The sequence below is a fragment of the Anomalospiza imberbis genome, chromosome 3 (assembly GCF_031753505.1).
Source record: "Anomalospiza imberbis isolate Cuckoo-Finch-1a 21T00152 chromosome 3, ASM3175350v1, whole genome shotgun sequence".
Lineage (NCBI taxonomy): Eukaryota > Metazoa > Chordata > Aves > Passeriformes > Viduidae > Anomalospiza > Anomalospiza imberbis.
In genome coordinates, this window is record NC_089683.1 from 82,732,431 (window position 1) to 82,745,117 (window position 12,687).

At 37.6% G+C, this 12,687-nt stretch overlaps 1 protein-coding gene across 7 annotated transcripts in view; it reads left to right on the forward strand.

The window, feature by feature from the left end:
• The window catches only part of PLD5 (phospholipase D family member 5), a 164,541-nt gene that overhangs the window by 124,982 nt on the left and 26,872 nt on the right, over positions 1-12,687 (forward strand). For all 7 annotated transcript variants that reach the window (XM_068185418.1, XM_068185419.1, XM_068185420.1 and 4 more), the window contains one exon: positions 9,243-9,370. In XM_068185418.1, coding sequence (XP_068041519.1) covers positions 9,243-9,370 — 128 coding nt within the window. The remainder of the gene's footprint in view (positions 1-9,242; positions 9,371-12,687) is intronic.

Sequence of the window (12,687 nt, forward strand, 5' to 3'; positions counted from 1 at the left end):
AGCAATGTAAGAGTAGGCAAGGGCAAGAGTGAAATTATGTACTGAGAATGAAATGGAAGAGAGCGAAGGAGAGGAAGGATGAATGATGTTGGGGGAAAGTAGTGGGGAAAATGAAATATGAGGGAGGAATGAACCAGATAAAACCAAGGCTCAGAAGCTGAAAACTGAGTAATTAATTTGGGAAAAGATCAGAACAGAATGTTGTCAAAAGGTGAACCATGTTATTGGTGGACTTGTGACAACATGGAGAGAAAAATAATTGCCATTGAGATAGGAATGACCTGAAAAAAATGTAGAAAAGTCAAAGGCTGACTCAGCAGGATAACAGGATAGAATCAAAGAAAGGTGGGGAAAATTGCTTAGAGACAAGGGAGAAGCAGTGAAAGGAAATTTCTGTGCCACTGGCAGACCCAGGTTACTTCTGGCTGTGCCTCTGCTTTTCTTGTATGGCCACAGCCAGGTCAGCAGGTGCTCTTGGCTTTTAGTAACCTGCAAATAATACTCTGTTATCTCAGAGGCTACTCAGAGAATCATCTAATGAAAGTTCAGGAAAAAAAATAGATTTTGTTATGAAGGTATTATAAAAATTAAAAGCAGTAGCCACCCAAGGAGGCAAACTCTGCCCTCAACTCTTCGCCTGCCCTGCAGTATCTCACCTTCCAGAGCTGAGATTTATTCCTCCTTCAGGAGAAGGAAACTGACAGAAGCCAAAGCAGAACTCCAGATGTCTGAGGAGCACATTTTGAGAATAATGCACAAGTGTTGTTACTGCTAGTCAGCATATTTAGAAGAGGCTGTTGCCAATACTGATGATTTTAGAATATATAAATATCAGAATGAAATCATGTTGCTAAGTTAAAAAGAGAGATAGGATAAATAGCCACTGCATTTTTCTTGGTAGAGATTTAGCCTTGTTCATTCATAAAAGGTTGTGATCCTAATTCCTCATGCATTAGGATGAAAAAATGTCACAGAATTCTTGGATGTTTCATCCAAGAAGTATATAAATAAATATAGTGGTTCATAATGCTAATCCAAGTAAAGAAAAATCTTCACAAGGAAGTGGGATAAGCAGTGTGCAAGTTTACTAATCTCTCTATTATATTTAAAATGGCTTTCTTTTATCGTAAAAACATGTGCAATTATACTTAGGCAAAGAAAGAAAGCCACAGTCCAGCATTAATAATGCTTTTACTGATTGTATTCTAGTCTTCCTTTAAGCAGTAATATGCTTTGTCGCCTGAATCAACTGAGTAAGAAAATTACTTTTCCCAATCTCCAAAGCAATCACTTTTGTATCTTTGTCTAGTAAATGAGCAGTCTACTCTCCAATAATGAAGGGCAAAAAAAGAGATGTGGAATATTTTTTTTTAATATTCTAGCACACTTTGTTGTATATGAGTTCTCTTACAGACTCTACTGAATCTTCAGGCTCTCAGAAAAGATTTGTACTAAGAAAATGCTATTTAAAGGAATGCTGAGTTCTGCTAAGGGAAAAGAATTGAACTGATCATCAATGCTCTCATTATTCAAAATTTGGTTCAAAAATTTCTATGACTTGATATGAAATACTTCAAATAGCTCAAAAAGAAGTAAAAATTGATTTTAAAATACTGATACCAGAGTCAAGGCAGTAGAAAATGAGTTTTTTCTTAGCTTAACTACATCAGGCAGCAACACTTGTTAAAAGAGGCGGAAATGTTTGCTACTTTTGATAAAATTACTAGAAGGAAAGGAAAAGCTGTTTGGAGCTTTTAAAATTACACTTAATTCTTGTGCACAGACTCAAATTAGTTTTTCTAAAGACAGACTAAAATGGGAGCCCTAAACTTTGGCCCAAACAATAAGAGATTTTTTAGCAAATACAGCACAGAAATCTCTGGTTTTGGAGGCCACATCTAAGTTGGAAAGTGTAAAGTTGAGCATGTCCTTTCCTGTCTTGTTCTATGGGAACTATATTTTACTTAAGTGAGAAATCAGTGTTTTGATTACTTGGGCTAGCAACAAAAGCCAACATTTGACTTTTTCAAAGCCAGTGTAAGGATATATTTAGATAAATGTTACTTGGGGAACTAATTAGCTCCCAAGATGCCATTGAAGTTAAATCAGCAATTGCAAGAAATTAATTCTGACCTTTCCTTTGTTCTCAAAAATCTGCCCTCCTGTATCCAGTCAGCAAACTCAGCACACATGAGGGTCCCTGATGGGTCTATTCTTGATTTTCTGTGTCACTGTGGGCCCCTGTGTAAGCACATGGGGAATTTCAACCCAAGCAAATGCTAGAGTTGCCTGCTTTGCACAAGACAAATGATCATGCAAGATAAAAGGCAAACAAATTCTGGAACTTGCCACCTGAAATTACTGAGGCCTGATTTTGAGAGGAACGGAGGCTGAGACTGTGTGGGTGTACCTTTAAATGGCAACACTGCCATAAGCAGTTCCTGCATCTTGTTGCACTCAGCCACAGCTGCTCATTCCCACACTTGCTCTGTGCCTTCAGCTGTGTTTGAAAAAATTGTTTACTGTCATGTGGTGAGTTGGACTAGTGAATTGTTCTGCATTTGAAATAACTTTCTTATTTTTATTTATGTTTAACCTGGATCCATTTTCTGATCCAACTCATTCCCTGAAAAAGCTAGTTTGGCACAGCTGAGGAGGCAGTGGAGGGATGGAGAAGGGTTGCTGAAGATGAGATCTGTTCATGCTACTGTTTTGGGGGGGAATTGGTATTGGTTTTTTGGGTTTGGGTTTTTTTTTCCTTTTTTGAAACATGCCAATTGTAATTCTGTAATACTTTGGTTTCATTTACAGAGCTGGGTTTTGTAATGCCCGTTTGTCACATTCTCTACTCTTGGCTTCCACAGCTGTGTGGCTAAAGCAGTCTCTGGAGATGTACCACCTCACAGAAATTATTTCAACCCACCCACTGACTTAGTAAAAAACAAAGCAAAAAAACAATGGTGAGTGTAGAGAATATTTGCTCCCCTTATCATCCAGGTCAGAGCCCATCAGCATGGTGCAGTCTGCTGGGGAGGGAAGGGAGCCAGGAAGAAGCTGGCACGGGGCCTGGAGAGGGGGCTGGGAAGTCAGACAGCAGCGATGGAGACCTCTCTTCTCACATCCTCAGCTCCACAGGGAGATCCTTGACTGCAGCCTGTCTGCTTAGGAGAGCTCTCTTGTAGCAGCCTTTCTTCCAAGCTCCAGCCAGACAGGGACACGTGAGCTGGCAGGGGAGCGCGCCAGTGGAAATGAACAGCAGCAGCAGCACACAAGAGACAGAGTGGCTGTGTGTTGTCCCTGAACCACCCACGCCACAGCCCCAAGCATGTGAGCCCATCCATTGCAATTCCAGTGAGTGCTGAAGGCACCTGTGTCTTTCCAGAGAGAGACCAGAGGGGCTCGTGGAGCTTTGGTCACAGATTCCTATCCTGGGCTTTGATTTCCTCAAAATTATCTTTGTGTCAGTGACCTCAGATGCTGTAAAACAAGACAATAAGCATTACAGTAAATTTTTGTGAAAAATACTTATATCAGAAACAGCCCAGTTTTCCTAAAGGCAGTTTTGAGAAGCTACATGTGCACACAGCTTATAGGTGATTGTACATTGGGAGTAAGTGTTTCTCATGCAAGTAGGTTTGAGTCTAAGATGGGCCAAGATGGCATGAATGTAAATATTATTGCAAAAGCTTCTTGGAGATTACTTGGACTTGTGCTAGAATGTAATTTCTGTGAGTAATTATGATTTCATTTTTTGCATGTGTGACAGTTGAATATAGAGCTGCTAGAGAAAAGACAGCAAGGTTTTGATTCTAGGCTGCTTCTTTTTTAAATTACTGTGTCTTTAGACTGATGAATAACACATAATCCTAGAGTGACAGGATTCAGTCCTGGTAGTTTTTAAAAAGGACAGGGGCATGTGTGTTAGAGAGAGAGAGAAGCAGAGGGCAATGTAAACAAAACAGCTGATTCAAAGTTAAGGTATTGCCACCAGAGATTGCCCTAAAAGTTCTCGAGTGTTCTCTCTTTAAAATAAATCTGAATAATTAATCTTTTTGGGCCAGGCAAACTTTTAAATTGCATTTCAAATCCAATATTCCATAAAGAACACAGAAATAGTATATAGTCTAGTTTGTCTTTTAATCATTCAGACACTTAGTAAAAATAACTTTGTTTTCAAGCTGTGCATTCTTCTGCTTTTGTACTTGTCCTCTTCTGAGTAGTGGCAGGCCACACTAATGGGGCTTCTAATGGGGAGAAGTCCATACTTTTTGCAATTAGTTGAGAAAAAGCTTGAAAATGCATGGGGAAGTGATCCTCCACCTGGTCACTTATGTCTACCCCAAATGAGACAGCTACTCCACCACATGTGACCATTTGTATTGAAAACTCTGAATTTTTGTCTCAGTAGGATAAAAATTATGTTTATTCATGGGTGTGCTTTGTGCTAAAGGTTATTATCAAAAGCAAATAAATGAAGTTAAAGCATATATTACAAAATGTAGAGAAAGAGACATTTGTATCTATACAGACTTCCCAGATAACTCTGGCTCTCCTTTTACTCCTAAAGTTCTCCCCCTTATTTTTATTTCTCTCTGATTTTAGAAACACTACAGTTAAAGTAAGAAAGTTGTGAAGACACAAGACCAATTTTAGGCATAGTGCAAGCAAATGCAGCTTCTGTTTCTTGGGCGTTATGTTTGCTAACTCCAGAGTGAGTTTAGCCTGTAACTAGTACTGCTGAAAACTGTGGCAAGTAGAATTTGCATGTTTGCTTTCAAGGCAGCTGTGATAATAGCAGCCTAAATAGTTGCTCTTTCTGGGTCTTCCTTACAAAAATTATTTACTGCATCCCCCAGTAAGGGGACTTGGCATAATGATGTTGCCTCAATACAAGGAAAATATCCTAAGCTGCTCACAGGTGTTGGATCCAAAGCCTCAAGAAAGTGAAGACTTCCAAAGAAGATGCACCTTCTCTAGACTGTTTGCATAAACTTGATGGGGAGGCTAAGTGGCAGCGCTGTGAATTCTGACCTCCTGCAGTCTCTCCTACTAAGAAGAATCTTCCAGTTTGTGTAGCTGGCTGGTGACCTTGCTTGAGCAGCAGAAAAATCCACAGCCACAACACAGCTGTGCCAGGAATGTGTCTGACACAGGTTTTCGTGACAGCATGTATGTGATGAGCTCTTGATCAAAGGGTCCTGCTTAGAGTTTAGTGCTTTGCCTCAAATATGTAAATAATGTCCTAGCTTTTGGTTTGGTTCATAGAATCATTAAATAGTTTGGGTAGAAAGGGACCTTAAAGATCAGCTAGTTCCAGCCCCCCTGCCATGGGTAGGGAGAGCTTTCAGTAGACCAGGTTGCTTAGAGCCCCATCCAACCTGGCCTTGAACACTTCCAGGGACAGCACATCCACAACTCTTCTGGGCAGCCTGTTCCACTGCCTCACCACCCTCACAGTAAGGAGTATCTTCCTAATACCTAATTTAAACTTCCTCTCTTTCAGTTTGAATTCATTCCCCTTTGTCCTTCCCTCTTTCCAGCCTGCCCTTGGAAAAAGTCTACCTCTGTCCTTCTTGTAGGCTCCCTTCAGGTATTGTAAGGCCACAGGTCACCATAAAGTGTTGTCTCCAGGTTGAATAATCCCAATTGCCTTCAAATTCCTATTCTTGAAGTCAAGCTTGCCCTGTATCTTTCAGACATTGTTAGTGAAGTATCTAAGAGCAGGCAGCTAGACCAAACAGGATGTTGCAAGTAAATGGTATTTGCTTGGCTGCTGTAAAATGCAGGGGAACCCAATGGGAAGAATGATGATGTCCGACTCCATTTCAGAAGGCTGAATGATTTATTTATTATAACTATGCTATAATACAGTAATATACTATATAAAAGAGGATACTAAAAACTACATGCTACTTTCTCTAACTACCATATCTAAATACTAACAACTCGTGACCCTGTTCGCCAAACTCCAGACACAGGTGGATCGGATTGGCCACCAGACTCAAACAATCCTCACCAGATTCCAATCAAGCAATCACCCCAGGTAAACAATTCTCCAAGCACATTCCATATGAGAAAAATAAGGAGCAGAAATAGAAATTGTTTTCTTTTTCTTCCTCTCTGTGCACCTTTATGAAAAACCCTGAGAGAGAGAGAAATGTACTTGCCACACTTGGTCATCCCTCTTCTTTGGGATTACTTTGGGAGTTGGATTTTTTTTTTTTTTTTTTAATGGATGAAAAGTCAGTTCTTCTTGCAATAGTACTGATACCTTCTGTGTTCTTCCTCTGTTATGAGACAAAGTTAGAGGATAAGTTGCTGTCTGGCACTTCCCAGGGGCTGTGTTCACATCACATGCAGAAGGTCCAGATTCTCAATGGCAGGGCCCACTCCATGCATCCCAGACTGCATCAGTCATCTACAGTGTGAAAAAATTCCCCACCTAGAAGAAAACTGTTCTGATAAATGTCTGTTACTTACAATATGCTTTGATCCTTACAGTGTCTCCTTTTTTCTGGGTTTTTGTTCTGCAGAAAATATGTAATCTGTCCCAGCCCTTAGAATGCACAATTTTAAGGGACAGACAAATCCACTTGAGTTTTAAGTGACAGTACTGGTTTTCTCTAAATTCTGATCCTGAATTTCAATCTGCAGTGAAACAAAATAGTTAGATTTATTTGGCATGTTTATTAGCAATCAAGCCTACAAATGTGCCCTTCTGGTTGAACTCAGTAGACTCACAGCTTCGTGTAATTGAGACTGCAGCATGACAGAGAGTTCTGTTATGGCTTCACATATTGATCGGTCCAATTTAATTTCCTCATGGGACCTGAACCACACCAGGGATAGTGGATTGTGTTGAAGGCTTGATAAGCCTGTTTTAACAAAGCATGTCAAGGGCTTCTGGAACAGAGGCAATTATCAATACTGATACATGTTTCCTTTCTTCAAAAGGTAAGGGCTCATTAATAGGCTGCACAACAGCTGCTGTTTGCAACAAATTACTTTTTTTTAAATTAACTTGGAAATACTGCTTCCTCACCTGTTCACTTACTATTTGGCTGTTTCCAAAAGGAAAGGAAATTGGGTTCCAGGTTTTGATCTTACTGGTATATGTGATAGCAGTATCTTCTGTAGTGCTATATTCACTATTTTGGTAATCGAAGCCTAGATTATATTTTAGAGTAATAGTCACATCCCACTGCTTATGCCCATGTCTGAACAACCCACACCAACAAATTCTGGTGTTTTACAACTTTTGAATTTTGTCTCAAGTTACTGATGATGTCTGCTATTTTTAATATTAGTATTACCTGTTAAATAGTCTTCTGCTATAGCTTTGGCAGTCAACATTTTTGTTTGTCATTGAATATTTCAAGAATGTTTTTAAATTGTGGGGGGGTTTAAGCTGTCAGTTATGAGAAGGAAGCTCATTGTTGCTTCCTGTTGTTTTATCTTTACTATGAAAAAATCCTAACATTTAATTTATAACCTGTTTGTTGTAGGTGTGTTGTGGGTGTTAAATTCAAACTGCTCTTTAATGCTGCAAATTGGATGTATGGAAAGAAAACATCATCAAGGCAAACTGCTGTGTTAAACTTGATTTTAAACACAGTTTTTGGATCACTAGCTGGAAGTTTAGTCCCTTACAGAATGGTCATCCTTAGCTAATAGAAGTTGCTTTTGTTTTGTTTATTCAGCAGGAAACAATTTAAGCCATTAACAGCTGCTATAGTGTTTTCTGATTTTTTTTTCCATTTCGAAATAATTTTCTCAATAATTAGCACAGTTCTGCTCATTAATGATTGAATTGAAAGTAGCAGCAATACATTCCAAGGAAATTGGAAAAATATTTGTTTCTAAGCATAGATGAATGTGGGTGAGTGAAACATACAAAAAATTGGAAAGGTAGCTGGGTTGTATCAGATGCAATTGACCAATGAACTGAACTCGGTAATGTGCTCAAAATGTTATTTTGCATGTCTGGTGCATCATGATAAGTGGCACCTTTACCTGGTTTTTCTTCTTTTCTTGATGTCTGAACTTTCAGAAAAAAATTTTCAAGGAAAGTTGCTGTTTTCATAATAATAAAGAAATACTTAGCACTGGTAACTGTTACCTAAAATTGCTAGTCAGATATTTCTTAGGGGATCAAAAATAGGAAATTTGATGGAAAGAAATACATTTTAGTTCTCTGTCTATCCTGGATTTTTTTTAAAGTTGTTAGTCATATTCAACCATTACTGGAACTCGTGGTACTGGAGGTCCCATGAATGTTTAATAGGAGATGGCTGGTACCATCACTGTCCCCCAGGCTCCTGTTTACTGTCAGTTCATTTCCCCGGTTAGTCATGACTGAAATGTGAAGATGAGTGGGTTACTGTAAAATGCCTTCAGCAATGATTAATCCAGACTAATCACTTAATTTTGTAAACACTGGAGCACTGAAAGAACAGTAATGGTGTAAGAAATCCTGTAAACTTACCTAATATTAAATATATTCTGGATTTAGTTCTGCAAACATCCAGATGGGGCCAATTCAGGCATTCCTAGTGATGCGATGGGCCAACAAGGAGTTCCTTTGATTTCAGTGGCCTATAGTCATTAATAAAACTGTGCCATTCAGAGTGGTAGGTTGAATGTCAAAGATTAGCAGGATTAAGAGCAGTTTCAGCATAATTTATTTATGCCTTTGCTTACTTCCTTAATTCTCCACCCATGTTCCTCTTGTTGAGGTCTGTTATGTGCCACAACCACTGAAGCTACCTGCTCAAACCATTGCACAGGGCAGAAGGAGCAGAGCAGAGTCTGCTTTTTAGGCAGGGGTTTTAATTGCATTCATATTTTAAAGGTCATTATTGTAATATGTGGTTTGTGCTACAGAATAGAAATTTAGAAGTGAACTATTTTTAAGAACATACAGTACTGGAAAAAAAATCAATTATTTGATTCTAAAGTGGAAGGAAATTATGTAAACATTATAACACATGGGAATTTTCCCTATACCTGGGACATGCATTACATAAATATTTCTTCATATAACTGAAATGAATGTTAATTAAAGTCTTAAATATTGGGACAATAACAATGTTTATCATTGCTTTTAAACCTTAAGGGTATGTTTCATTATGCCCCTCACTAATTTTGGAAACTGAGGCCGTGAAATGTGAAGTAATTTCCTCTTCTAATAATGTAAATTATCTCAAGTAATGCCATTTATTATTTTATGCTTAAATCTCTAGGTGCTGAAGTGTTGTATATGAACATGTCAGCATATAATGAAGGTCGGCTTCAGTCATCATTCTGGATTGTTGATAAACAGCACGTATACATTGGAAGTGCCAGCCTAGACTGGAGATCACTGGGACAGGTAATCTAATTGAAAAACTAATCCTAGTTTTTCAATTTTATATATATATACCTTCTGAGTGTATAATGAGAAAAAAAAAAAAAAGGTAACATTTTGAGGACACTTGGACACCTCTATTTTCTGATAGTTTACTGGCAAAAGTGCTAGCATCAAAAACTGTATTGCCACAGTTTTGATGACTCTTCTGTGTTGGCAAGAATGTACTACTATAAATTTTGCTTCCTTTCGTTATAACAGCTGTCTTCCATGGTTATGCCTAAATTTTAAATATTTGATTGTTTTTTTTTTTTTATTTCTGTGATGGTCATTGTATGTTCCAGTTTACTTATGGAAAAAAAAAAAAGGGAGCAGACCCATTGATAAACAAACAACTATGGAAACGCTATAGTAATATCGTGGGCAAGGTTTAGTCCCTCTGATCTCCCATTTAAAAAAGCAAACCCCAAATTTGGTAAGACTTCCAAATGGATAGTGGTTGTTATACTGGAATACCCACTAACTTTGGGGAGGGTCAGATTTATGGGTACAGAGTGTCAAATAGCATAATGCTTTTGAAGGCTGAATGTATTAGAGAGAACTCCACATTTTTTTCCTCATAAACATGACAGTTGAAGCAACAACCAGTGCTAAGAACTCTGTGCAGTCTGTGACCATTTTGAGGAATTTGTCAGTAACACAGCTTATTTGCCTTTTTGTAGGTATGTGTGCCTTTTTTAATTTATGCAACAGTCTTAGGATCATTAGTGGCTGTCATGTTCATTTTTGCTATATACCATTGACTGTGTGAGGCTGCTGTCAGCCACACTTGTGGAGTGAAACCTGCACTTTGAGATCTCAGTAACTGCAAAATACAACAGAGAGGGAAAAGCAGCAGTCCTAGGTAGTTTTTAGTTGCTGTAAAAAAGCTTGCTTTCTAAATATGAGCAGAATCTCAGCAACACAGGAATAATTTTGAACATGATTTTGCAAAGAAGAATGTGTGTCTTGGTTGTGCTAAACTTTTTAATATTTGTTTTCAGCTAAGACTGGAAGTCTGACTAAAAGCAAATTAGCCAATTTAGTAAAGAAAGTGAATAAATGCATTTTTGCTCTTCTTGTGATATTAATTTACTTAAAAGGTATCTTTACAAAGGAATCTGGAACAGTGGTAGAGAAAACAATGTTGTTAGGGAAAGTCTTGGAAAAGAAGACGTATTTTCAGTCAATGCAAGAAAATACTGTTTGGGCTTTTGGACAGCTCAGAAAATGTTTTTACATTATCTGTGCCTCATGAGCTAAACTCTTCTGTCATAACAAAAGAGCTATTCATAGGATTTATTTAGCTTATAAATAGTTTGTCTTTGAAGACTCTTCTATTTGGGGGTTTGAGTACCTGTGAAAATAATAAATGTGGGGAAAAGAAGCACATTTACCACACAGATTATTATATTATTTATATATTGCTTATGTGTTTATGATCTTCATCACATATTATACAATTCCATATAGGTTTGCCCTTCTCATGCTGAAGTAAATCTTAAATCTTGTAACATACCTGCTTTAAACTTTGATGCCAGTTACTTGTAGGCCAGTGTTTCAAAAGTGATTCCTTGATGTTCATTTTATCACTCTTCTCTGCATGCATTTGGACTTGTTTTAATCTTATTGTCATATAACAGTGTATTTTTATATGTAGTTGTAAGATGAAGCTCCGAAGAATATTTGTACAATGCAAAAAGAAATCTCTCTGCATTACGGTAAAAGAATCTGATTTCAGTTAATTGAGAAATGTATGCTAGGGTTTCAGAAGAGCCAAAGGAAGTTAGATGCTTGGCTCCTGTTGAGGCCAGATATGAGTTTCTGATTCCCTTACCCCAGAGTTGCAGGTTAATAAATCAGGGCAACTGTCAAAGAGATGTGATATGCTGTCCTAAAATAATAGTAATAATCTGTATTGAACTTTCCTTTTCACATAAGAAGCAAAATAAGCACAAAACTCTGTCATTTTATTCTGAGTCGTTTCCTCAACCAAAATGCTTTGCACATGTGTGGGACCTAATCTTAAAACCCAAGGTGAGTTGAGCCCTTGCTGGGGAAATATATCTCCCACAGGTTCTCATTATCAGAGTCTCAGTATAGCTGCAAATGAGGGAACAGCTCCCTCTCCTTCTCCCTCTCCTCTATTGTCCCACTACCTGATACTAAAAAGATAAAAAAACAACCAAGTCTGCTTAGCATCATTTGTCTCTTAGGAGGCTAAATCTAAAGCTGAAACAATAATTTAACTTTTAACAGCTCCTTTGAAAACTTCATCAGGACTTAAGCGCTTTGGGTTTGCAATATTTGTAGGGAATTCTTCGTGTTTATAAACTGGATACTACAAATCAATCACATATGAAGCTTATTTAGTTTTGTTGCCATTTTGTTGCCATTTTCTTGACTTGCCAGCACTGACAAGAAGCAATAAGATTATTTTCTTAAAAGTAAATTTTCTGCATCAAGGAGAGATTTTCATATGCTGCACATATTACTTAAGAATAGCCTTTAAAGCTGCAGATATCCTGTGCCTCTGCTGGCAAACTTTTAGTACTTGCCAGAGTCTCAGCTTTGAAATTATGAGCAGGGCTAAGAGCACATTATTACTTTTCAAGTCAAACTGTGTTTCAGTTAAATTGAAAGTTTGTCAAAACTGTAGTAATTTTGGCTGAAATAATATATGCCAACTATCTGCTTCAGTCTGAAATCAAACCCCACAAGGAGATGTTAAGTACTGTTTAGAGTTCCTGAAAGCAGGATTTTACAAAAATAATATGTTTTTTTGTTCATAGTGGAATATTTTGATTTTTTCTTTGTACAGGTCTAGATTTTTTGCATCATCTTCTATTGTTATCAAAATATCCAAATATTTACCTAATTACGTAACACATTGAAAACTGAGGATTATGAACAACCAGAGTTTTGCCACTTTCTTAGATATAGTAAGCTCCGTAAGATTTTACCAGTGAAATCATCTAGCTTCTTGCTGGTAAATTTATAGATACTGAGAAACAGCCAAAAATGAGTCACTCAAACATGCCTAAAATTGTGTATGTATACTGATTAATCTTTTCCTGTGGCTTGAACTAATAGCAATCAAGATGGCCATGGTGCTGTGTTCTAGTTTCTAGTTCCTTGACCCAGTAGCTTATTATTACTTAATAAAAGAATGGGGTTATATAAAAATGGTTGTAGTCCATAAGCTAACAAAACGTATCATATATTTCTTTTGTTCCATGACTCCCTCCAATAATTCCAGCAAAGCTTGAAATTGCATTTATCTCCTTAATTCTGTTAAGGAG